We start from the raw sequence: 26703 nt of genomic DNA, 5'->3' as shown, positions 1-26703 counted from the left end.
TCTCCGAATGCCCTCAGGGGTGGTTTGGCTGGCTGGAGTGTTGTGGGGATCGAACTACATCAACCTGAGGCTGACAGCTTTTGTGGAAGCAGCCACTTAAACAACTGAGCTAAGGCCAGGCCCCTACCTTATTTATTATTATTTAGCATGAAAAGGCTTCCTAAACTCTTGTATTGTTTAGCTCCAATTGGCAGCAGTGGCTGGAGGCCAGTTTCCCAGGACAGGATATAAGTTAAGTGCCAGTGGGTGGGATGGAGGTCACTGAGGTCATTGGGGAGCAGAGTTTGGATAGAGACCATGATGATGCCAGGCACCTGGGTGAGGCTGCTAGGCAGATTTGTGGGGTGCCACTGCGTGTGTTGTGTGTGGCCTGGCACATGGGATGCTCCGAAGAGGGAAGGTGCAGGGTAGGGGCTGTCTCCCTAGGAGGGCAAGTACACATGCTTCCTCTTGTGCTCTGTGCCCTTCCTGGGATCTGCTGGCCACACAGCCAGCCTCCTTGCTCTGTGATTCCAGCAGGCCCCCCCTGAGCCTCCATTCCCAGGGGTGAGGACCACGTGGGCCAGTTGAGGCGCCTGCTGCGAGAGCATTGGGAGGCCCTCTTCTGAAGGCTGTTTCTTCCTGTAGGTGGCCCCACAGATGCCACTCTCTTGGGTGCCCCACAGCCAGGGCTGGCTGCTCATGGCACCAGCCCCCCCGGGGGGGAAATGGTTATGGTTATGTGTGAGTGGGAGTCCCAGTCCACCCACCCCTCTCCAGATGCAGTCTGCATTGATTGCTCCTCCCCAGAGAGGGCATTTCCTTTCCCTCGAGATATTAACAGGCACTTGGGGCTCTTGATGAGATGGTGCTGGTGGGCAACGCAGTGCCCTTTATCTCCTGCTTTTCCAGTCACTCCCATGCTCCCCAGAGCCCTGAGGATAGGTTGGAGGGTAGAGGTCGCACAGGTTGTTGTGTGTGTGGGGGTGTCAGGTAGACAGGAGCAGGGGTTGGGCCAACCACCCAGTGACTTTCGACCCCTCCCACTAGACTTTTCTGGTGCATGACAGGAAGCAAAGAGGAGATTCTTCTGAAGGGACCCGCACAGAACCAGTATGGAGTGAGAGCCAGGAGACCAGATATAGAGGGAAGCTGCTGAGAGAAGCTTTGTGACCTCAGGCAGGTGGATTCACCTATCTGGACCACCGCAGAAACCTTTCTTGTGAAATGAATAATTTGTACTCAGTGGTCATGGGGCCTCTAGCTTCAGATCCGATGATTGGTACTTGTCTTTCACAGGTTATTGTTTTGCCTTCCCTGTCTTCCTTTCTAGAAGCATTTGGACACTTGTCTAAGGGGCTGCTTGTGCAGAAGATGATGGGGGAGAAAGAGGTGGTAGCGTAGCATCTTCTCTCAGGGAATATTGTGCTAGGTGGAGGGCTGTGTCTTCCCATGTGCAAGAGTCAACTTTTCATTACGCATTTGCGAGGGTAGCACTTTGCAGTTGTGACGGCCTCGCCCTCCCTGATGGCACAGGCCCTCACAGTGGACCTTTCCCAGACTGAGAATGGAGTGAACAGGGGGAGCTGTGTCTGACGCCCACCTCTCTTCTAGGTGAGGAGTTCTACGAAGCCTCGCCCTATGAGCCCGTGACCTCACGCCTCTCGGACATCTTCAGGCTTGCTTCAATCTTCTCAGGTAAGTGGCTCTTGCTGGGTCATGGTCTGCTCTCTGGGCTGCCGTTGACTGTCCCTGAGTATTTCTGAGTCTCGGGCCTGGCCTGTAAAGAGGGAGAGCCCATCATCTTTTCTTTGGAGGTTGTCTGGAGCAAAGCATTTGAGGGCCTTCCTTCCTTGCACTGTGATTCTCATGGGCTTGAACCTGAGACTTTGTGTCACCCACACTTGTCCCTGTTCCTTCTTCCCAGTTCCCTGGCTCTTTTGCCTTGGGGCTGTTCTCCTTGGTCAAGTTGTTACTCTCTGTGCCTCAGTTTCCTCTGCTGTGAAGTGGGGACTGTAGCACCTTATCTGATTGTTGTGAGCCATAGTGCGTCAGTGAACCGCAAAGTGTATGGGGTGCTGCAGACCTTGTGGGCGATCTCAGGAAACGTAGCTGTGGATTTTGGTACAGGTTGAGCACCTCTAATCTGCAAAACCCTAATTCCAAAATTTTCCAAAAATCTGAATTTTTTTGCTGATATGTTGTTATAGTGGAAAACCTCACACCTGCCACTTTGCTGGTGCTATGCACTAAAAATATTTTGTAAATTTACCAACATATCAGGTGCATATGAAGCAATTGAATTTTGTATCTGGGTTCTGATCCCAAGATAGCTCACTATGTATATGCAAATAATCCAAAATTAAAAATTCTGAGCTCTGAAGCGCTTCTTAACCTAAGTATTTTGAATAAAGGAGACTCCTAGATTACTGATTTTTCCTGTGGTCTGCTCTGGGTCTTCCCTTGGCTCCTGAACCACTGAGGAAGGCACCCCAGGGAAGACCCCCCTCCCCAGTCCCAGGCATTTCTCACCCTGCCTTCCCTGGGGAGTGAGAGGGATCATGCTGGCTTCTGGCTTTGCTTGCTGGGTCAGTAGGCAGAAGGCAAATGAGCTTTGCAGTCTTGGTCTTGCACCCTCTGGTGGTAGGGAGGCCTGGGGCTTGGGGCCATCCACCTGGGCTGGGTAGTGGGGATGGGTCTGTACCTTGGTGTTGGTTGGAGCTGTGGGGAGGATGAGCTTTTCCAGGAGCCACCATGGTGTCTGATGGCCAGAGGGACCTTCTTCTCTGCAGGCTCTAGTTTCCAGGTGCTTCTGTGACCGTCTCAGAAGGCTTCTGGGGGGTCCAGTTGCTCTTCTCAGTAGCAGCGCTGTTGACACTTTGGCCTGCGTAGTTCTTTGTTTCAGAAAAACCACTGTGTGTTGTAGGAGGTTTAGCATCTCTCTGGTCTGTGTCCACAGGATGCCCTAACACGTCCTCAAGTCACGACAACCATAATGTTCTTAGCCACAGCCAAATGTCCCCTGTGAGGCACAGTCACTGCTAGTTGAGAATCATTGCTATACACTATGAATCAGAGACTTTCCAGGGAGACTCTGAACCTCTCAAATGAAGAATTCTCTGTGACCATGTTTCTCAACCTTTGTTTTCATTTTTATTACCCCACGAGAAAAATTAATTTGCCCTAACTAGAGAAATGCAAGACCAAGAAATAAATTTTGTCACAAAGGGTCGAGTTTTGAAAGAGCACAAGCCTCTGTAATGTCTACTTTTTTCATACCAGAGAGCCAGTTTTTGCTCCTTTGAAGCGACCCTCCCTACAGTTGCAAGTGCTTGCTCTTACAAAGAGAACAGGTTTACGTTGGACCAGTTTTAGAAGTTTCTCTTCATGGTTAGTTGGCTCTCTTGCTGGCAGTCCATGATAGGAGCTCCTGGGGGAGCAGAACTGTTCATCCCATGGCTAGGAAGTGAAATAGAGCAAGAGGAGGAGACCAGCTTCCCATAATCCCTTTTGAGGGCCTGGTTCACTGACATAAGGACCTCCTCACTGAGCCCACCTCTTACAGACTTTCTACCACTTCTCTATGGTGCAGGGCTAGACACACAGGCCTTGGAGGACCTGCCAGATTCAAGCTGTAGTGGCCTGTGGGATATGACCTTGGGCCCTCGCAGTGGTTGGGGGTGGTAGAGCGTGGCATGGAGGAGACCTCAAAGCTGACCAGCTGTATCAAGTGCTCTGCTCTTGGCTTCCACCATCGGCCCTCCACACCCAAGTGGGATCATCCTAGCAGTATGGGCTAGAGCAGCTTCATTTTCAATCTTGTCCACCCTACCGGTCTGGATGATGGCCAGCCGGAAGTCCCTTCTCATCAGTGTTTTGATGGTCACGTTTTCTGGTTAGTTTTGAACAGAGGTCCATTTTGGATTGGTTCTTTAGAGACAGTGCTCTGGGACTCAGATGTTGGATGAGATGTTGCTGGCAGAAATGGGGAGGTGCCCTTTTGGTTCAGATGCACCCCTGTGTCATCCCCTCCCCGTTGCTTTAGTACCATCCAACTGTTACTGCGCGGCCAGGTGCCACTGAGTTTACTGTGCTAGAGAAGTAACTTTGGCTTGTTCCCTGGAGCTCTGAGGTCCTCACCTTAATCCAGGCCTCTGTTGATTCCTGGACTCAACACTTAAGTATCTTCCTAGTAGAAAATCTTTGTGTAATGGACTTGACACTCTATGGGATGAGGCTGTTGACAAGACAAATGAGGAAATACTGGATACGCAGCTCACTGAATCAACTCCTTATTGCCTGCTGTCCAGAGGTACCTGGGCCCCACATAGCTCTGGATCTCTGAGCTCTGGAGCTACTCCTGTCTGCAGGCTAGGTGGGCTTTGAGGACTGTGACATTTCTCCTCATTGTCCCTGTGGATTCTGCTCCACCCAGAGCAGCCCCAGAGCTGGGCAAGTGGGTGTCTGTTGGGGGGAGCTTGGGAACAGCTGGAAGAAGGGGCCACCGAGAAACCAAGCTGGCCACTTGGGGAGCATAACAGAAAGAAGCCAGGAACGGGAACCACGAGGCTAATTTCACCTGTCTCTGCTCCAAATTCCCTGTTGGGCCTTGGGTGTGTCACTTCCTGTCTCTTGACCTCTGTTTCTTTTCTGAAGAATGAAGACATAATCTTAGAGCAGGGCATCTGGCTCTGTGTCCCATGAAGGCACACAGGAAAGAATGGCAGGGTGGGTGTGCAGACCATCCTGGAGCCCAGGGCTTCAAGATCTTGCACCTGTGCTGAAGTACTGCACGCAGCTGGTAGAAGCCCCTTCTCTGCTGCATACCCATAACTGGCCGTAGGGAGTTCCTCTGCCATCTCTGGGTGGGGAGGCTGTGGGGTCACAGAGTCTTACTGGGACCTTCTGGGCTGCACTGCTGTAGCTGGGGCACCAGGGAAGGGGGCTGTTGGGTCTTTGGGATGCATTGGTCTCTTTCTCTTGGCCATCTCTCTGTGATTTGCTGCAGGATCCTTCTGGAGTGTGGGTTCTGCATTGCATGCAGTCTTTCTCTGTTGGGGTTCCTGGAAGCCGTTGGGGTTCTGTTGGCAAGGAGAGATGCCAGGATTCCTCTAATTCCCTCTGTAGGCCTCAGCTCTGCCCTCCTCTCATCCCTTCCTGAGTCCAGGATCAGGTGGGGGCCCCTCGCTGTGCCTGGACTCACAGCAAAGGGACATTAGACAGATGTCCGTTCCCACCTTGAACATGAAGAGAGATCTCATGGAGAAGAGAGTTTTGTCCTGGGTCTTGCAGTTCAGGCCTGTCTTATAAACATGAAATGGCATTTAAGGAGGCACCTGGTGCATGGCAAGAGCATGGACTCAGACCTTCCAGGCTCTGTCTCTGTCTTTGTCTCTCTCTGTCTCTGTCTCAGTCTCAGTCTCTTTGTCTGTCTCTGTCTTTCTGTCTCTGTCTCTGTCCCACCTCTTCACCTCTGTAAGGGACACAGGTCCAGAGAGAAGGGACTGAGGTAGCCCAGGATGCAGAGATGACAGAGAGAGACAGACACAGAGACAGAGAGAAATAGAGAGGCAGAGACAGAGACACAGCCCCAGTGATCCAGCTTCCTTCCACTTCTCCCAGGCCCTGTCCTAAATATTCCACTATCTCCAAATAGCAACATCAGTTGGGTTTAAGCCTTCAATGCATGAACCTTTAGGGGTTGTAAATCCAAACCACAGCAGGGTGTGTGGTCTCAGTTCTCACTGTGGCCCTTTTGAGCTGTGGTTCTTTTTTTAATTAAAAAATTTATTCATTTATTTGATGCAAGGTCTTGCTACACAGCTTAGACTTGTAGTGATACTCCTGTTTTCAGCCTCCCAGTGCTGGGATTATAGGCGTGCACCACCATGCCCAGCTTCAGTGGTGGGCTTGGCACCTGGGGCTGGCATGGCATGCAGTATTGGGGAATTGAACCTGAGTCCTTGTGCTTGCCAGGCAGGCACTTAGACTGCTGAGCTACCTCCCCAGCCTGGGCTGTAGTTCTTGTATTTGTAAGATGGGTGGTTAAGGAGAATTCAGTGAGAATGGACAGAGGTCATGTACCTGCTACATGCTGGAGCCTGAGCTGGGCTTGACAGGGTGACATCCGCCCACACTGGGCATATGCAGTGGAGGTACAAGGTGGGAGGGTATGCAGGGGCCCCAGGAGCTGAAGCTGAAGGACCTTCTTGTCTCCAGGCTTCTGTGACCCTATGAAGGAGAGGCAGGAGAGGGTGGAACAAGGTGAAGGGACATCTCAGGAAGAAGAGGTTGCCTTGGGGAAGGTGATCTGGAAGGTGACTTGGAGCCCCCAGGAGTGTGGGTCTCAGTCGAGCCCCCGACACATGGCTGGACAGCAGTGTGACGATGGAAAGGCCTGGGTGGGGGTGGCAGTGTCCTAAGGGACAGGAACTAGTGACAGGCAGATGACCTTGGCTGCCAAGCTGTGCCTCTGGATTCTGGGTGAGGAGCTAGGCGTGCCCAAGCCCTCAGTGTCTCATGCAAGTCTTATCCAGCGCATGGGTGTGGAGTAAATTTATGGAGCATCCTTTTCTGTAGCTGGAGGGGACAATAGGGATCAGGCAGGCCCACCTCTCCACCTCTGTAAGGGACACAGATACAGAGAGAAGGGACCGATGTGGCCCAGGATACAGTTTCGTATTCTAGCCCCACCCACCGTGTACCTTAGGCAGCTTCTTCTCCTCTTGCCCAGTGTGGGCCTGGCAGAAACACCTGTCTTCTCAAATTTTTGCAAAGACTGAATGAGATGCTGCAGGTGAGTGCTTGGCCCAGGGCACACTGGCATGAAGGTATGTTAGCTGTTTAAAAATCATCACAGAGTGATTTCTTCAAGGTCAGATGGCAGATGGTGGTGGGACCAGCCTACAACCTGGCTGTGTCTCTGCTGGTGGCACGAGGCTACCTTCTCTATCAGGACAGTGTGTGGTGGGGTTGCAGTGGAGGTGACTGGGTGATTTTAGGAGGGCAGCAGGACCCAGGGGCTCGGTGGGAGTCTTAGGCGGCAGTGGCTTTGGTGTGCTATGCTGTGACTTGGGTGGACAGATGGAGGCCTGGGCCCAGTGGCCTTTATGGATCAGAGGTGTAAGATTGGGCAGTGTTCGCTTTGGCAGCCCAGACACCTCCCGGTGGGACATCTTGCTTGGGTGGAGTCAGGGCAGAGCCAGGACATTCTTGCTGGACGGTCCAACCATCTCTTTAGGGGTGTGGCAAAGGGGGGCGTGGCACTAACCCTCCCCTTGCCAAGGAGCCTCGTGGTGGAAGCATCCAGATGCCCTTGCAGGGAAAATAAAGTAGCACACAGGTTTTGGGCTCGTTCTCTGCCCCACCAACCCCTTCCTCTTGGTATCCCCTGGGTGCCTAGCACTGTGCTTAGTGCCTACTACAAATCTAGAGGGTCCTGGAATAGTGCGTGTTCTGTGGACACTGGCTGGTCCTAATCTTGAGTCTTGGCCTGGTGTTCTCACTGTGTGACTTCAAGTTCACCCCATTGCCCAGCCTCATTTTTCTAATCTGTAAAATGGAGCCGTGCAGCTGCTCTGCAGGACTGGCAGCACCACAGGGGCAGCCTTTCTCAGGTGCTGTGCACGGGGTCACTGGAGTGTTGTCCATGGCCCAGGGGAGGTGATGGCTGAGTAGAAGCATTAGACCTGTCCAGGAAAAGGCTGCTTGTCCTCATGAGCAGTAGGAGCCTGTGTGCTGCATCTCAGAGCTTTGGGGTCAGAGGTAGGGTGGAGCCTCTGGGACGCAGGAGGTGCTCGTGGTAAGGCCGGCTTGGCATTGGGCTGGGAGGCGCTCGTTTGGTTCAGCTCACATGGACCGTGTGTTCTGGGGACCATGCGGGCCATGGCTGTGAGATGCCGGGCCCATGTCTCCTTGTCCAACAGGCCAACTGGCACCTCCTGGGTGCCTTGTATTATCCAGGTGATGTAGACTCAGCACTGAGAGGAGGCAGCCACTGTCAGTGCCTGGGGAACCAGGAGGTGTTGGCTGAGCAGGAGGGAGCAGTGGGTATGACTGCCCCGGCCACAGCTGGAAGCCTGGGTGAACAGCCTGCTGTGCTTGGGGTGGTGCTCGAGGGACAGTGAATGGTGGCAGGCAGGTGGGGTCTTTCCTTTGGGGTCCTGCTCAGGACCCTCTGTGGCAGAGCAAAGGAGGCTTTCCTGTTTGGAGAGCCAGAACCCGGGAGAGGAGGGGCGAGCTTGTCCTGGTGGTGCATCTGTCAGAAAGGGTGCTGCAGTGGGCCTGGCGGGGCTCAGGGGGCCTGGGCCCAGCTTGGCTCTGGGGATACCCAGAGAGGCCCCTTGCTTTCCCCACCTTGCCCCCTTGGCTCCCTAGGCCCACTGAGGCAGGTGCTTGATCCTGTTACCTGCAGCCTCCTCCTCTTGGGCTGCATGGGGAAGGGAGTGCGAGGTTTGATGTCCTCAGGGGCAGGCAGGACTGTTCCTGTCAGGCCCCAGTGAGGTGCAGGGGAGGGGCTGGAGGGGCAGACAGCCTCTCTCCTTGCCCCCCTTCATGGTGGCTTGGGCGATAAACTGCTTATCCTCAGGTTGTCTCCCTGAGCTGAATGCAGAAGTGTGTTATTTAAATTTCAAAATCATATTCTTCTTCTAACAGCTGTCAGAGACTCTGAGTGTCAATGAAAATTGGGCTTAGCGGTAGCTCTGTCACCTCTTCCACCTCCCCATTCAGGGACACCGCTTCTGCTGGCCAGGGGCAGATGAGCATTGTCTGGGGGGCAGGGGCAGGTGATAGATGGCTGTCGCCAGGCTGATGGGTGGCTGGGACCGGCGCAGAGGGAGCTGCCCTCCCCCCAGGTGTGCCGGGGCTAGACATCTACATTTTCCCTCTTCTGTTTCCTTTTTCCTCTCCTGTAAAAGCCGAAGACCTCCGGTTCCTGCCAGCAGGTAGAAGGATTTGCTTGCACTGTGATGTGAGCGGGGTGTTGGTGACTTCATCTTTGGCTGTCTTTGTGTCCAAGGAAGAAATCTACATGGAAGAAATACCAGTGTAGAGCACATGCAACCCTGAAGACAGGCTTTGTGATGGTAGAATTCCAGGAGCCGTGGTCGGGGTGAGATTTTTGGAGGGTGAGGGTCTTTTCTGGTACCTGTCAGGTCACGTCATCAAGGCAGCCACTGGCTGCCTCTTTTTTGGGGTCTCAGCAGGCTCTGCTGGCAGCTGGTATGGATACTCCTGTCTCCCCAGGGCCAGTGTTGGCTGTGGGAGCCACAGCCCTGAGCCTCCTCGTCTCTTGCTATAGACAGCACTCATTTCCTCTAATTTAACCTGATGGAAGGAAGGGAGAACATGGGTCTTGCCTGTCACACGCTCCTGTGGCCTCGAGGGCATTCAGAGGAAGAGTCACAGCCAAGACAGGCGTGTAGGTGTTGCGTGTGCACATGTGCAGAGTGCAGTGTGTGGGGCGGAAACGTAAGTGTGTGTGGCACCTGTGTGGGTGATGTGGGGTGGTGCGAAGGGGGTGTGTAGATACGTGTTAGGTGATGTGTGTGTGCAGTGTGGGTTGTTCTATGTGTAGACTCTGGGGGTTGTGTGTGCCAATTTGTGTACGTGCCTGTGATATATGTGTGTATAAGATCACATGTTAACGTGCTTGTGGGCGGTGCGTGTGCATATGGGGTAGGTGTGTGTGGTATGTCATTGTGTGAGATGGTAGTGTATGTGGATAGAGTGGCTTATGTGTAGTCGTAACTTCCTGTCTCTGGGACAAAATCCCTGGCACCAGCTAAGGGCGGGCTCACTTCGGCTCACAGTTTGCAGCGGGTTCAGCTCTGTGTCATCGCCTTCAAGGCAGAAATAGCAGATGGGGCGTCTTGATGGAGGAAAGGCCACTCAGCCCACAGCAACCAGGAAGGGCGAGAGAGGAAGGGGCCAAGAACATTCTCCTCCGGTCACCCCCTCTGATGACCGCCTCTAGCCAATCCCCACCTCCCCACAGCAAGTCAGCGGTGAACTTCATGGTGCTGGTGTAGCTCGTCCATGGTCCTTCATCTTCCGAACGCAAGAGACTTTGGGGTAGGTTTTAGATCACAGTGTAAATGTGATGTGTGTATGCAATGCTTGTGTGATGGTGTGTGTGTATAGGTGTGTACATCTGTGTGCAGTGTTGTGTGTCACCTTGTGGTATGTATATGTAGGTATGTGTGTGACAGTGTGTCAGGTGGTGTGTATAGTTGTGTGTCAGGCTGTGGGGTGGTAGCACACTTTGCGATGTATATGTGGTGTCTGAGAGGTGTGTGTGTGTATGTGTATATGGTGTGTACCTGTAGAGGTGTGTGACTGTGGGTTTGTGTATGTGGTGGGGTGTGACGGGACAGTTGTGAGTTGGGGCAGTGGCTTCTATCTGCAGGTGAGAGGGAAGGAGGGAAGGAGGACTGGAGGCAGAGCTGAGTGTGAAGGTGGAGAGGCAGCTGTGCCTCCTTCGCTGTGACCCTCGGGACGTGCTGTCCTCTCTGGCCTCCTCATCATCTCTTGGGTCAGCTCTGGAGGACAGGCCAGGGTGAATCCCAAGGAGTGTGAGAGCTGAGGCCCATCGTGGCCTGATCCACAGACGCAGTGAGCAGACTGAGCTCATGGGTCTGCAGTGTGTTCGGGAGGTGGCTTCCGCAGACTCTGCATGTTTAGGCACCCTCTGCCCGAGCTGGAACCCAGGCGCTTCCTCGCCCTGTGCTAGCACATTGCTCTCACGGAGCAGATGTTCTTTTATCTGGAGTTGGTGAAAAATAGAAAACAAGCCAATGAGAAGATTAACAGGGAACATGGAGACTGTGGTGAATTTCATGCAGAGACTAGAATAGGATGATGGGGTGAGGTAACTTGGAGTGCCTGGCTCTAACCCACAGAAAGTGTCCAGAGGGAATAGATAGGAAAGACCCAAGTGGGGATGGAGAACTGCATCCATGGGTGAGGTGGAGGTGGCAGTATGGGGGATATGGGAGTAGCTGTGGTCGGAGTCCCAAGCTTCTGCGGTCAAGTTTGGAGTTTGGATTGTATTTTGAGAGTGATAGGGCTGGGTGTTGGTGTGCACGCCTGTAACCCCAGTACTGTGAGACTGAGGCAGGAGAATTAGAAGTTTGAGCTGAGCCTGGGCCACTTAACAGCTTAGTGAGAGCTTGCCTCAAAGCAAAAATGTGTAAAAGGGCTGGTGATGCAGGCAAATATGAAGGGCTAGGGGGGACTGATGGAGAGGAAAAGAGAGGGAGGGACGGATGGAGAGAGAGAGAGACAGAGACACAGAGAGAGAGACAGAGGCAGACAGAGGCAGAGAACAAACCTGTAAGTGATTTCAGTTGAACAGTGCGATAGGATTTATGTCTGAAAGATGCGGTTGCACGTGGGGAGACTCAGCCATGATGAGGAGGGGGTCACGGGCAGAATGGAGAGCAGGGGGACTAGGGAAGAGGCCACAGCAGGGTGCAGGTGAGGGACAGTTAGGGGAGAGAAGGAGAGAAGGCATGGGCTTGGGTTGATCCTAGAGGTGCGGTTGAGAGGATGTGGAGCTGGGATCTTCTGCTTTTGACTTGAACAAGGATCCTGCTTTTTATTGGGATAGAGGAGGCCAGGGAAGGGACAGACTGGGGGAGGGGTGGGTAGGATTCTAGTTTTGTTTGGCTGTGTTAGGGTTGAGATGCCAAATAGACCTCTACCGGGAAACGCCAAGGTCGGAGTTGATATATCAAGAGTTATTAGCATATAGATGGCATTTTAAGTCATGGAACCTGGGGTCACTGAGGGAGTGTACAGGCAGAGAGAGGCTGGGGCCTTCCAGGCAGAGGGGGCTGAGAGGCCCGCCAGGGGGAAAGGTGAACTGGTTGGGGTGTGTAGGTAGCAGAGACGGGGCTGGGCTGGGTTTCAGGAGAGAGCGGGTGGTGCTGTGTGCCCCATGCAGCTGCGAGGCCAAGGCAGCGAGCTTAGGGAAGGCGCCCTGGCCTCGGCAACAGGGTGCTCACAGTGGCCTCGCAGAGGAGGATGCGGAGGCTGGAGGGGAGAACGTGCTGTGCTCAGGCCAGCCAGCAACCAGAGATCGCCTTTCTGAGCTTTGCTGTAAAGTGGAGCAGACAGATAGGAGGTGGGGTGCGGTGGCTCAGGGAGGGCTTTGGCTTTGACTTTGGTCTAGTTTGTAATGGACAGTGGTGGTGACACATATGTACATCTTGCGGAATGGTCCATGGGACAGAGAGAGATTGCAGGGCATGAGGGACAGGGAGATGTTAGGAGCGGCATCCTCAGCAGTGAGCGGGAGTGGGCCCCGGGGCTCACGGGAGGGCAGCTGGAGCAGGCTTTGACAGGCTGGAGGCTTTGTCCCCAGATACACATAGGATAGCTTGGTTGCTGCAGGCTGAGAAGGTGGGGGAATTTCTGTAGAAATCTCCTGTTTTCTTACAAAGTATGAGGTAGGTTGTTATAGTTTCAGTGTTTGTGTTCCCTCCAAAATGCGAACGGTAAAGTCCTAGGCGCTAATGTGATGGCATTAGGAGGTGGAGTATTTGAAAGTCAAATAGGTCATAGGGATGGGGCCCATATAAAGGGGATTAGTGCCTGTATAAAGAGGCCCAGAGAAGCTTCCAGCAAGTGAGGGCACTGTGAACAGATGGCTGTGCATGACCCACAGAGTGGGTGCTCTGCAGACACTGAATCTGGCTGTGCTGTGTTCTCAGGCCTCCCAATTTCCAGGACTGTGAGAAACACATTTCTGTCACTTATAATCACCCAGTGTGTGTTATTTTGTTACGGCAGCTTGATCATATTAAGGCATGGTAATAATCGAATTGGAGCATGGGGGAAGAGAAGGTGTGTATGATGGAGGAAGGGGGTGGAGAAGGTCAGGGTGTTTTCCTAGAGACCAGGAGCCTAGGCTGGGAGGAGGGCATGAGGACAGGGTTGGAGGTGGCTGAGGGAGAGCAAGAGGCTAGCCCCAGGGGCCAAGGGCTGAAGGAGAATTCAGAGTTGCTGGAGTAGAAGTTCCAGAGTGGGAGCTGGGATGTGAAAAGATGATGATCAGAGGTTGGGATATTTGATAAAGGATGTCAGGAAGGGCAAAGCCAAGTTCATGACCATGACATTGGGGAGCTCGGGGTCACAGGAGGCAGGAGATGGGCAAGCAAGCAGGAAGGCTGAGTGCCCTGTGGCCCACTCCTGTTGGGTGGGAGTCACAGAATGAGACTGCTGAGAAAGAGGCTGGTGGTCCAGATGTGAAGCTCCTCCTGGGCAGGCAGCAGTGGGCTTGGTAGGTACATCCCCTTTGGAGGAGTGGGTGTGGCGGGGCTGATAGCGTGATCCCTCCGGAGGCCTGATGACACAGAAGTGGTGAGGAGACACCTCCAAGGGCCCAGGGTTTGCTGGGCACGGGCTGCCCCGTGGCCCCTTCTTTCCTAAGCAGTGTGTCAGGTGACTAAGTCGCTGACTTTCACAGACGCATTGATTCACCCATTGAGTATCTTTGCAGTGTTTGAAAACATTTTTAGAAATTTACACTAAATGTTTTTCATGACTTTTGACAATTTTTGCAAGTGGGCTTCATACCTATGTTAAGATAGAGTCAGATTTTTTTGAAATCTCAGTTTTGGAACAGTTTTTTGAGTTCTGAGTTGACGCGGGCTTCTTGTACTGAGCAGAGCATATTTCCTATTCAGTAAGCAAAATTAGAGCTTATGATTGGTGCCTCGGCCTCTCTATCCACTTAACACAAACAAAAATGTCAAAGAAGGATTTGGTGAATCCCATCAATATGCAATGCCTTAGTTGTGGTTTTTAGTTGTTAGAAGCACAACATCAGAACATATATATCACTGTGGTAATTACTGTGAGAAATGTAAATACCCCAAGCCCCCGAACTGTGCTTTAAAACAACAAGACGCTCAGATGTAGAGGAAAAGTTCCTTCAGAACTGGAAAAGAAGCAATTTAAGAATTTTTAATTGCACAAACCTCAAAATTAAGCCTAATGTGCCCTTTGAAGAAATAGAAACAGAATTTTAAATGTGGTCAAAAATTGACAAAATATAAAATGATATTCAGAAGCATCCAGATTGATTTTTCCATTGATTTTCAGTGAATTTACCATTCATTGAATGGATTTTTTGGCATGTTGGCCTGCTTCCAAAAAATCTGGCTTCTCCTACCGCGTCCTTCGGTGACTGTGATGTCATGACAGGACGGGAGGTGAGGGCACAGTTTAGAGAGGAAGTTGGGCCTTCCAGGGCAGGTGTGCAGAGGGGAGCCAGCTGGAGATCAGGGCAGTGGGGCCTGAGGGCTTGGTCCGTCCAGGTCTCTAGGGCACAGATGGGAGGGGCCCTGTCCTCTTCAGAAACCAGGGTTCTGCTTCCAGTTTCCTGGCATAGGGCTCCCGGCTACCACTCCCGGGTGGACGTGGACCCTAGAGGTGAGATGGCTTTCTGAGATCATGCTCTGTTGGGCTTCGTGGGTGGAGCACAGGAATTCTAGAGACCCTGCTTGATCACAGTGGTGGAGATTGGGTACTCGGCTTTTTTTTTTTTTTTTGTATTTTAGGGAAGGGTCTACGGGGTGTTCAGTGTCTCACTACTAGATAGGACTTGTAGTTATCCTCCTGTTTTCAGCCTCCCAAGAGCTGAGATTACAGGCACACACCACCACACCCAGTCCCACTGGTCATCTCAGGGTATCCCGGGGGTGGGGCTTGAACCCCCGGCCCCTGCGCCTGCTTGCAGGTGCTTTAATCCGCAGAATTATTTGACCGGCCCTCATCTTTTGAACATTGTGTGTCAAGGCTGGACCACAAGACTCTGGCATCTTCTACCAGTTGTGAATGCAGCAGGAGAGATGGGAGGGAAGCTCTTTACAGCCAGGGAGGACCTTCACACTGAACTACATCCACAGCCTTTTGTAAGAATCATTTTCTTTTGATACAGGGCCTTGCTAAGTTATCAGTTGGCCAGACTAACTTCAAGCTCCTGCCTCTGGCTTCCTAGAGTGCTAGGGTTACAGGCACGCAGTTTTAAAGAAATCCTTTTCATGTATGTACTGCGAATGCAAACTTTGAGAGGTAGTGTGCTAGCCAGCTTTGCATTACCCCAACGAAAGAGCCGAGGCAGCTCATTTCAAGAGGGAAAGGGCCTAGTTAGCTTCCAGGTTGGAAATACAAAGTCTGAGATCCAGTAGCCTGTCAGTCTGGCTCTTCATGGAGGGAACATGTATAGCAGCTGATCATCCCATGTTGTACCTGAGCAGAGAGGGTGAGGCCAAACTCAGACTTTTCAGAACAACCCTCTTTCTAGAACCACTGTGAAACCACGGGACCTGTTTTCCCAGAGTGCTTTGCCAGCGACCTAAGGACTTTCCACTGGGCCTCACCTCCCAAAGGCTTTACCACCAACATAGAGTGCCCTTGACGCTGCCTTGAACATAGAGGCCGTTGAAGGACACTCCAGTCACATCTAAATCGCAGACATTTATTTCATCTGTATTATTCTGCTCAATCTTTCCAGAGTCCAGATGTAGGCAGGGTGATTATTGTGTACACATTTTGTAGGGGAGGAAATTAGGAAAAGAGGTTACAAAGCCTCTGTGCTCGCTCTGCCAGCCTGTGGTCCAGCCGTCCCTCCCTAGGGCCTGCTGGGCCCCGGTGCCCACTCTTAACTGTAACCAATGCCTGATTGGTTACACTCAGGCAAGGGGATATTTTCCTTTGCTTATGTGACTCTAACTCTCCCCTGCAGTGGAGTGTAGGTAGGCACACACCCCTACAGTGGGAGCCCAGTTGGTTTTGTGCATCAGCCTGTTAGTCCTTGACCCCTGCTAGGACCCCAGTAAGAGCTGGTTGTAAAGTGCATGAGGGGCTGGTGGCCCCACGGGGACAAGAGGTGTGGAGGTGATGTCGGGTGGCTGAGATCCCACAGGGAACGTGGGCCCCACAGTGTGCAGCCCACATCTCTTCTTCTGGGCCCTCCTTTTCTCCTCCTCCTTTCCTTCCTGTCTTCTACACAGCCGTGGTGGAGTTTTTTTTTTTTTTTTTAAATTCTACATCTCATCATTCATACTCTCCCAGTTATTAGGAGTCGGTTGACCATTGAGTTCTTATTTTTCTGTTTTGAAATTTTTGTCTTGACCTCAGTGACACCAGCAGCTCTTCACTATCTACCAATCCAAGGTCTGCTTGAGCATATACTGCTGCCCCTGAGCTCTGTCCTGACCCCGTTTCTTGTTTTCATTCTCACCCTCAACCTTGGTGACCTCGATGAGTTGTATGCTTTGAAGTGCCTGTCTCGACTGACAGTTAATTCAATTTGTAGTTTGTGCCCAGACTGTTCTCCCTACTCAAATCTTGTCCTGCCTTTCACTGTTCCCATGTGGACTTCCCCCAGGTCTTTCCCGTACCAAGAGCCAGCCTGAAGATCCATTCATCCTGCCCCTGCTTCCTCCTTCCTAGTGAGGCGCCACCACCACCCACCCCATGCTCAGGCCCAAAGCCCAGTCTGCCTTCCATTCTGGCTCCTGCCACTCACAGTGCAGCCAATCCTGATGACATCACGCCTGTGTCACACGTGAGATGGGCACAGTTTTTGCCATCTCTGCAATCACCATCCTGCCTGAGCCTCCACCTCCATCACCTTCCAGGGCAGTGGCCGTCATTTGTCACCTTTGCCCACCTCTCCTGTCCCCATCCATGCACTGTCTTCATATGTCAGCGAGTGAGCTCATGTGGGTTCCTTCCTTCCTACTCTCCAAGTTCTTACCACCTTAAAAGAAAAATCTAAAGTTCTTACCCTGTTCTGCAAGGTGTGTGGGTCTTGCTGACTGCTTGTTTGACTTTGTTTCCCTCTTTTTAAAAAAATCTTTTTGAGACAGGGTCTTTTTAAAAAAATTTTATTTGCATTTATTTTATGCTTAATTTATTCCTGTGCCATAAGTTTTTGTTTCTTCAATTTCTTCTGGGATATCTTTTTCTTCTGTGCAACTTCCTCTTCTGGTTTGGGAACAATTTGTTCCTTTTCAGTAAGGATCATTCAGGTGGTGACCTAGCACAGCGGTCTCTATGCCGGGCTCAGTAAGGATCATCTCAGTATGGCAGGGGGAGCTCATGGATGGATTAATCCGGCCATGAGCTCTATAAGTACGGCAGCGCATCTTGGGTGCTTTGTTCACCTTGATATATTCAATAACCAGAGAATCTACATCTAAACCCTTAAGTTCAACATTACTCTCTGCATTTTTAAGCACGTGCAGCAAAAATTCGCACTCTTTTTGGGCCACTGACCCTGTGTCCAGCCCCACTGTTTGGCCTGGGCATACCTACCAACTCCACCATTGTAAGGCCGGAATGGTACACATTGCTTCTTTAATGTGCCATCCTTCAGCTACTTGGTGGCCTTCCAGATATGCAGACCCTTGATGGCCTGGGCAGTGTCACATGTGTTCTTAAAGTGAACGCGAAGATTTGAGCCTCTTGATTTGCTTGATTTTGTGGGGTTTTCTGGGTCAAGAGAGTAGTGAACCATTTTCACAGGTCACCTAAGGCCGCTCACAGGAAGAGGAAGAGCTTGAGACAGGGTCTTGCTATGCAGTTCAGGCTGGCTTTGAGCTCACCAGTATCCCTAGCTGGTCTTGAACTTGAGATGATCCTCCTGTCTCAGCCTCCAGCGTGCTGGGATTACAGGCATGCGCTATCACACTCAGCTGTTTCTGTCCAGCATTTGTCTCATTAAGGAAGCTCCAACCACTCCGTCCTTTCTCTTGCTTGGGAACTGGCCAAGCTCACTCGGGTCTCAGGACCTTACATGTGCTCTCCCTTTTGCTTGAGATTCTCTTACCGTGGATTTCCCCTGTATTTCTCTCCTGCTTATTATTCTGTCTCAGCTTGGTAGCACCTTGTAGAAGAGCCCCTTCCTCTTATCCCTTGGTGTTTCTCTCTGAACTTCCTTATTTTCTTCATCATCACACTTATTGATTCTTTATATTATTGATGCTCTGTGTTTATTGCCAGATCTTTCACTAGAATAAAGCCCTTGGAGAGCAGGGATTCTGTCTTTCATATTCACAGCTAGATTTTCAAGCCTAGCCTATAGTCGTTGCATGGAAGTGTTGGTCTGCTGCTGTTTGGTAAACTGCTAGTTGTGGGTCCATGTGTGCTGTTTGGGGAAAGGGAGGCATGATCAGGAGAGAGAGAGAGAGAGAGAGAGAGAGAGAGAGAGAGAGAGAGAGACAGAGAGACAGACAGAGAGAGACAGAGAGAGACAGAGAGAGACTGAGTTTGTGTTGTTGATGTGTTTGCACAGGGTAATCTTTGAGTCTGCCATTGTTGATCTGTGGTTCTAGGTCCTAGGAACTGGGTGGGATGGGCACTGTCCCAGGCCTGCCAGCCCTTAGAGCCTTGCCCCAGTGTGACAGTGGAAAGGCAGGAGAATCACAAAATTTGAGAGACCATATAGTTCAAAACTGACCATTTTTTGTGTAAGAATGAGATCCAGAGAGGGCCAGAGGTTACTTTGGTTCTCACAAAACTGGGAGAGGTAGGCAGAGGATTAGGACCCAGCCTCTGTGTTAGTGACAGAGATGTGCAGCAGGCATGTTCCAGGGCCCCATGGTGGGCTCATGGGTAGATGCTGCAGCTGCAGGTGGGACTCAACAGCAAGGGCTCAGCTGTCTGTGGACAGGCAAAGGAGAAGTTGGGCCGCTGCGTCTCTGCTGGCTGGAAGGTGCTGTGGAGGCCTGAGCCTTTCACTCCTCTTCCTGCAGGGAGAGTCCTGTTTGAGATTGTGAAGTCTGCCTTGATGCACTGGGGGTATGGAGAGGTGTAGAGGGAGCACTCAGGGTGACAACAGAGGGCCACAGTCACCTTCTGCTGAGAGTGCACAGGTGAACGGCATGCTGGATGGGTGTGTATGTGTTGGACCTGGGACTGGGCTGCTGGCAGCTTGTGTGCTTTTTTTTTTGTATTTTAGGGAAGAGTCTACAGGGTGTTCAGGGTGTCACTACTAGATCAGACTTGTAGTGATTTGCTTGTTTACAGCCTCCCACGAGCTGGGGTGACAGGCAAATGCCACCATGCCCAGTCTCAATTGCTGTCTCAGTGTGGCCCAGGGGTGGGGCTGGCATGGCAGGCCCAGGGATTGAACCCTCTGCAGGTGCTTTAATCTGCTGAGCTATTTGGTCAGCCCATCTTGAGCGCTCCTCTAGGAGTCTTCTCCCCATCTTTGGAATGTGGATTCAGCAACTCGGGGACCTTGTGAAATCCCCACATGCATCTGTGTGTATGCTGTCCCCAGAACTCCTGTGTCTGGGGGCCTGGGTTGGGAGCCTGTGAACCACTGGTGCACCAGAGTTGGATCATCTGTCACCTCTGACCATGTGTGCACCACTGGAGTGCATGATGGGCAGGGAAGAAATATTTTAATTTCAAGAGCATGGCCTTGTTAGGGCAATTCCGAGCTAATGGAGATGTTATCATTGAGGACAGTTCTAGGTAGGTATTGGACAATCTAAAAAGTGATTGAACGAAATTTTAAAAAATCATTTAAGCATCAAGGAATTTAAAGGAAAATTTAATGAAATACCTTCAGGTCGTACTGGTAACAGGGCCCAGATGTCATGGGTGGTCCTTGGGTGACTGAGGTTTGGTAAACCTGGCTCCAGATGAACATTGAACAGCTAGGTAGAGAATATCATTTTGACGGTGCCACATGCTTCTGGGGACAGCCTTGTGCTACAGATGGGCCTTTGGCTTAGGGCAGTGTCCCTGGGGAGAAGAGGTGGGGCTCTGTGGCCTATGGTACAAGTTGGGGCAAGGATTGGGGAGTGGGAGATGCAGAGCCCTTGGTGGTGGAGCTGGCTCATCCCTCTGCAGCTGTGAAGTCTCCCCCTTGCCTGGTCCTCACAGAGTGGAGAGGACGGGAAGGGATAAAGAAGCCAAGATGTGCCCTTCCCCACTGGGGCTGGTAGGATGACTTTACTGAGGTTCTGGGAGGCGCTAAGCACTACTAAATCCCGCCTCCCTCTCCCTTGGGTGGTTGCTTGCTGTTTCCTGCGTGGCCTAACTGGGCTGTTCTCTGCAAGCCTGGGAGGCTCCCGTGGGGCGGCATCGCGAGCATGTTTCTGGGACGGGCTAGGCCTAGTCTGCATTTCCAGCTCCCGAGTGCCTGTCAGGTCCTGTGTGGTGTCTTAGCCTTCTACAGGATGAAGGTGGGGAGTGAGAGGACCCTGGATTTCCAGAATCTCCATCACTGCTCCTGCTCAATTTGCTCAGGGGCTGGAGCCTTAGCAGAGGCTGAGAACTGGGAGGGTTGGCGGGGGGGTTCTTGTTGGGTGGGGTTTGTGTTTGAAATCCCCACTCCTTGTTCCTCTTGGGTGGGGACTTGCTTTCTAGTCTCTAGGGTGGGCAGAAAGGCAGGCACTGGGCTGGGCAGGGGCGTGTGGGCTGAGCTGGTACCACAGTTTCTAGGCCTGCGTGCACCTGGCTGTGTGGCCTGATGGAAGGCTGAGTGGGCGGCCTGCTGGGGCCTGGCAGAGCACAGAGCCTGGAGTGGCTGAGGTGTGTGTGTGGGTGGGTGGCTTTCTCTGTCCCATCATCCGGTTCCCACCTGGCAAGATCAGAGGGTGCATCTTCCTGGTAACCATGCAGTTGCTATTCCTTTTACTGCATTTCTTGATTTTTTTTTTTTTTTCTAGGAAATTTACCAAGTTTGGGCCCAGGGGTTTGCATTTCCCACCCCCTAGCAAATGCCTTCACTAGTCGAGCCCCAAATGGAAGCCACTGAGGCTATAATTACCCTGGCATTAGCTCAGGAACATGCTGAGAGGAGCGGGAACGGAGCACCTGGGGGATCTAGGAGCAGCCACAGGCCTAAATTAGCTGCTTTTCTGCTTGCAGTTGTTGCCTGCTCCTCCACAAAGTCCCCTCCTTGTCCTCTCTCCCCCACCCTGGCCCCAGGTCACTGTGTTCTTCCCTCCTGTCAGCCAGCTGGCATCTGACAGGTGCGCCACGGATGGCTGGTCTGGGAGGACCCCTCCTACCAAGCAGGGTCCCCACAGTAGCCACGGTGTTGACAGGCATCCTTGGTCCTTGCCTGGCCGGGCAGAACGCTTGATAGCAGCTCAGAGCATTGCTCCGGAGGCCAAATGCCCCAGCGTGACGACAGTCCCTCGTCTAGCACTCCAGTGTCCCTGTTGTCATTCCCTGACTGGGTCTGTTTTTCCGGGTGTAAGGAGTGGGTTTTCTCTCCCAGCTGTTGCTGCTGCTCTTTGCTTGCCTGGGTCCCCTGCTCCACCCTCTTCACCTCCTCTGACTTTACCTTGCCACTTTCAGCAGAGCAAGCCCTACACACATGTCACCCTGCCCCAGCTTTGTGGACAATAGATGCTTTCTTGTCTGCACCTCAGCATCTTCATGACAGAATTTAGCATGTCTGAGGCCACAGGTGGCTCTGCTGTTCCAGCCTGTGTCTCTGGCAGGGTTACAGCCCCAGTGGCTAGGGAAGTGCCTGGTACATAGCATGATTGCTTAGGAAAACAAACCTTGATTCCCTTTCTGCCTTCTTTTCTCCACCTCACCCCCCTTTTCGATGAGCAACCCGGTTCACAGCAGGATTGAGGGAAGAAGGTACAGAGAGTTCCTGTATCAGCACCCCCTCTTCCTGTACCCCCAACCAGAGCTGTGCATCTGTTATATTGAGCATCCGAGATGGACACTATTGCTGTCCAAAGCCCACAGTTCACATGAGGGGTCCTTATTGTGCTGTCGTCTCTGCATTTGGACAGCTACTTAATGACATGCAGCCACCATGACAGTATCAGCGTAATGCTACTGCCCTAAAAATGCTGTCATGTCTATTCATCCTTTCCTCCCCCAGCTCCTAATAGACATTGATCTTTTTACTGTCTCCATTGTTTTCCCTCTTCAAAATGTCATGTGGTTGGTGTGATGTGTGGCTTCATCCACATGGTTTTTCTGTGTCTTTTTGTAGCTCCCACTAGCTTACTTGCTGTTGCCACGGATTAACATTCCGTCATCTGGGTTCTCCCCACCCCTTAGTTTTTACAACAAAGAGAGAGGATGCTTCTTTGGCCCTGGAGGGTTGCTGTTGGCTAGAGCTGGTGTTGTGGTGAGCGGCTTGGTCTTCATTGATCATCCCCCAGGTTTACCTTCTCAGCCCCTTCTGGGCCTGGCCCACATGAATGCTTGATTACTCGTGGTCTTGCATTGACCACTGCTGCCTGTCCATGTCAGTTATGCTTCCTTAATGATATTAACTTTTTCAAGCACTTATCATAAACTGTCCTAAGTACATTTATTCTTTACCCACTGGCATGGTTTCTGTCTAGTTGTCCCTCCAAAGCCTCATGCAGTCACTGGGGCAGCTTCTAGAGTTTGTGAGTAATTCATGATCTAATGCTGGGATTATGGGGATGAGTGCTACACCCTCCCTGGGGTGGACAGCCTGAATACAATATAAGGGTGGGAGAGAAGCTTGCTGGCTGCCGCAGCCTCTGCTTCTCCCTTTGCTTTTTGCTGTTTTCCACTCTCATGAACTCCTGCCCTCTGCCACGTGCTACTCTGTCTTGGAGCCAGCTGAGTATGGACTTAAACCTCTACTAACTGGGAACTAAATAAACCTTTCCTGCCTTAATTTTGGGTGTTGGGTATTTTATCCCAGCAACAAGAGAAAAGTAACTGATACAACCGCCAAATACTTATTCATTCGGAACCTCTGTATCAAACACTTAGTCCTATGGACACATCAGGTAGCAACCCAGGAAGCTGCCTTCATAGAGCTTGTATTAGACACAAACAAATGAATGAGTATGTGTATGCTCTGGTCATAGTGATGGGTGCTGGGGAAAAATAGATCAGGGTAGGAGATATATGGAGAGTGGAGGTTGCTATTTGCACTGGGAGGACAGGAAGGACTCACATTATAGGGTAACATTTAAGCAGACACCTGAGCAGATTGAGGAAAGTTGTAGGCAGTCATGGGCTAGGGGACAGCTTTCTAGACCAAAACACAGCAAGCGCAAATCCCCTTAAGCTGGCCACCACTGGCCAGCTCCAGGAGGATCCAGGAGGCCAGTACTGGAGTAGAGAGAGCCAGGGGAAAGGAGTTGGAAGTGAGGGTCTGTACAGCAGTGCTCACTAGAAGTATCACACGCAGACAGGTGAGGTGGTGTATACCTGTCATCCCAGCTTCTTGGGAGGCTGAGGCAGGAGGACTGCAAGTTCGAGGCCAACCTGGGCAACTCAGCGAGGATCTGTTTGAAAGTGAAATAAATACAAAAGGGCTGGGAATGTAGCTCAGTGACAGAGTGCTTGGTTGGCATACCTGAGCCACTGGATGAATCCCTGGTTAAAGAAAAAGTTTAGGATACATAGCTATCATGGAATTCTAGTTTACTAATCACATTAAAAGGTAGAAAAATGTAGGTGAAATTAATTTTAATATTGTCTGGATAAAGTATCCATTGTACCTATATCAAATTAAATACATTTTAGTGAATTACCTACTTTTTGTTATGTTTTCAAAATGTGGTGTATTTCTAGATCTTGCCTGCGTATTTGAATTACACTGGCCACATCTGAAGTTCAGTGGTCATCATATTGGTCACGCAAATGCGGAGCCTTGTAGGGCCTGCCAGGGCCTTCAAGTGAGATGGGGAAGCCAGTGGACGGTTTGGGGTTGGGAATGGTATCTCCTTGCCTTATGTTCTAGGAAATTTACTACAGCTGCTGTGATAAGATGGGACTGTCCTGGGGGCGGGATGTGAGGGTGAGGAATGAGGTTTTAACCAGGCACAGAGGGATGGCAGCTTGGACCAAAGCAGCAGCAGGCAGGAAGTAGGAGTTCCAGGTGTGATTCGGGGGCAGAACTTCCAGGCTTTCCTGATGTGCTTTGCGAATGAGAGAGGAGAGAGGGATGCATAGACCTTTGGCCTGAGCTTCTGGCAGGACCCGGTTGTTTGGGGCGGATGAAGAAGACTTTTGGAGAGGAAGGGAGTCTGGGTTTGGGATGTGGCTGTTTGGTTTTCATGGACAGTTGTTCAGCGGGAGTTGGACAGATGGGTGTGAGGTTTAGGTGAGGGGTCTGACCTAGGAGTGATGTCAAGGGCCTCCAGGGAGCAGGGCATAGAGAGGAGGGTGGAGCCAGCAGGGCAAGCTGAGCAGGGAGTGCTGGAAGTTGGGAGGGAGGCCCACAGAGTGTGGGAGGCCAGTGGGGAAGGGGCTCAGGCAGGAGGGAGCGGTTTTCTGCACCCAGGGCTGCTGATGGGCTGGGCAGGGTGAGCCCGGATGATTCTTGCTCACCGAGGAGAGTGATGGGGCAGATGCCAGACTGCAGTCCAGGAGAGAATTGGGAGGAGGGCAGCAGGTGGCTGGGATGGACGACTAGTTTTGAGTGTTCTGTTTTGGAGGGGAGCAGATAAAAGGGGTGGCAGCTTAAGAAGGGTGTAGGATCATGAGGTCATGATTTTTTTTTCATTAAAAGTGGGAATTTAGTATCAATGTAGTGTTGTAGTAGAAAGAGCAAAGTAATGATGCGGGGAGAATCATGTTACATATTCTTGTCCTTACCCTGTGCAGTAGGCACTGTTTTGGAGACAAACCCAGGCAAAGAAAGGCTCAAATCACTTGCCCAGGGTTACAGGGCTGATCAGTAGCAGGCCCCGGGGTTGAAGGCTGGCGGTTCTGCTCTGGAAGGCCCAGTCCTGGCTGCTATGCATTTCCACTTCTTGATTTCCTACCTGGGGTGGTCAGCATATCCAGAGTGTGGCCCCCAGTTAAAGTTTCCTGTGCAGTGCAGCACCCAGCAGGAGCTCTGGTTATGGAGCTCTGAGGACCCTGTGACCAGAGCATGAGGAACTATATGCTATGTTTGCTCGGTCACCAGGATCCCCCCCATGGGAGGGAAGCCAGGCCTCCACAGCCTCCTGTCACCCAGCAGCCTTTGGGAGGGGGATGAAGTGTGGGTGCAGAGGCTGAAGCTCATCTTAAGCCTAAGCTGATGATTCTCTCTGGTGTACCTGGTGCTAGGTAAATTGGGTTCATGCATGGGTTTGTTCCAGTGTGCTGAGTGACACTCAGGGTCTTTGTTCCTTTATCTGTAAAGAGGTTGGGTTGGATGATTTTCCGTCGGGCTCCCAGCACTGTGTCTCAGAGGGACACGGGCACATGCGGCTCTTCCTCCAGGGCAGAGGTAGAAGATCAGGTGGTCCCTGTGCCATGAGTCTCTTGAGACTTGTGGGGAGGAGCAGCCACCATGGGGTGGGGGCATAGAACTCCCGAAACACTGTTCGGTGCCTAAGACATTGTGCTTCATGGGCAGGGGCACAACTCGAAGTCATGGCACTGAGGTCGGGATCCCAGAACAGCCTTGTGGTGGTTTGTGTGCTTAGCCCAGGCTTGGCTTAGGGGCCGCCTTGACTTCAATTCGCAGGCTTCCTAGCTCAGGGATTTTTTTCTGGGTGGCTGTAGCAGTGAGCCTACTCAGGATGTGAGGTGTCTCGGGGTGGTTTCCATGGCCATGATGGCGGATTGAGGTTGTTAGCTGTGGCCCTGTTCCCACCCTGGCTGCTGAAGCCCTCACCATGGGCATTACCCTGCAAGTCCCTGCTCCAAATGCCAGTGGAGCCCTTGTCCTCCCTGCCCGGGGGTGCTGCTGCTGCTTCCACCAGGAATGTCATTTCCGGCATTTATAAGCAAGAGTTGCATGCACCCAGTTGCTTCGCCTGGGCTTGTGGGGTTCATTTAAGACAAGACCTGGGATTGATAGTCACCGTCCGCCCAGCTGCTCACGTGCACCACTCTCTCTGTGCCTGCTGCTATCCTTACCACTTCTTTTTTTGAAGGACCGAGGACTGAATTCAGGACCTTGGCACTGAGCTACAGCCTCAGACTTTTTTTTTTTTTTTAATGTATTCTTTTCTTTAATATATGGTGATATCAGAAACTGGTAAGGTCACATTTCTGGAACACTAAGGTCTTAATGCTCAGGTAGTTTAGTTCAAATGTACAGACAAGTTGCTAGATTTTTTTCTTTAAATGCATTCTAGGAAGTACAATGCACGTTTTTGAAGACTCAGACAGTCAAGCTCTCTTCATTATAGGTCCGTGCAAAAGTATACTGATTCCAAATATATCACAAAATCCATCATTGTCTTACATACATACAGCCTCAGCCTTTTTAAAAAATTTAATTATTTCAAAGAGAAAAAAATAATAAAGCAAAATTTCAAAACAACAAGAGAGTAAAAATAGTTAATGCATTGCATACCTTTAAATTAGTTAGTTGCTCAGAGTACAAGATACTGTCATTTAATGGTCCAAAGTGTATGTCTACAGGGTCTCATTACGTAGATCGGACTCTTAGTGATCCTCCTGTTTTCAGCTTCCCAAGCGCTGGGATTATAGGTATGTGCCACCACACCCAATCTCAGTTGCTGTCTCAGTGCACCCCAGGGGTGGGGCCAGCATGGCAGGCTGGGGATCAAACCCTGGTCTCTGTGTCTGTCTAAGTGGGTTCTTTAATCCGCTGAACTATCTAGCCAGCTCTGTCCAAGGAATATTAACACAAACCTTTCTTTTTTAAATTTTTATTTATTTACTTTGCCAGGAATAGAATTCAGGGCCTTGTGCTTGTCAGGCAGGTACTGTGCCGGTGAGATATATCCCCAGACCAAACTTTCCTTTTCAATGAACTAAGAGAAA

At 51.4% G+C, this 26703-nt stretch overlaps 1 protein-coding gene across 1 annotated transcript in view; it reads left to right on the top strand.

Annotated features, from left to right (window-relative positions):
- The window catches only part of Gfra2 (GDNF family receptor alpha 2), a 92724-nt gene that overhangs the window by 10749 nt on the left and 55272 nt on the right, over positions 1-26703 (top strand). Inside the window, exon 3 of the mRNA XM_004630628.2 lies at positions 1594-1677. Coding sequence (XP_004630685.1) covers positions 1594-1677 — 84 coding nt within the window. The remainder of the gene's footprint in view (positions 1-1593; positions 1678-26703) is intronic.

This window comes from Octodon degus, unplaced genomic scaffold (genome assembly GCF_000260255.1).
Source record: "Octodon degus isolate 3935 unplaced genomic scaffold, OctDeg1.0 scaffold00036, whole genome shotgun sequence".
NCBI classification, from domain to species: Eukaryota; Metazoa; Chordata; class Mammalia; order Rodentia; family Octodontidae; genus Octodon; species Octodon degus.
This window is presented reverse-complemented; position numbering and strand designations above follow the sequence as displayed.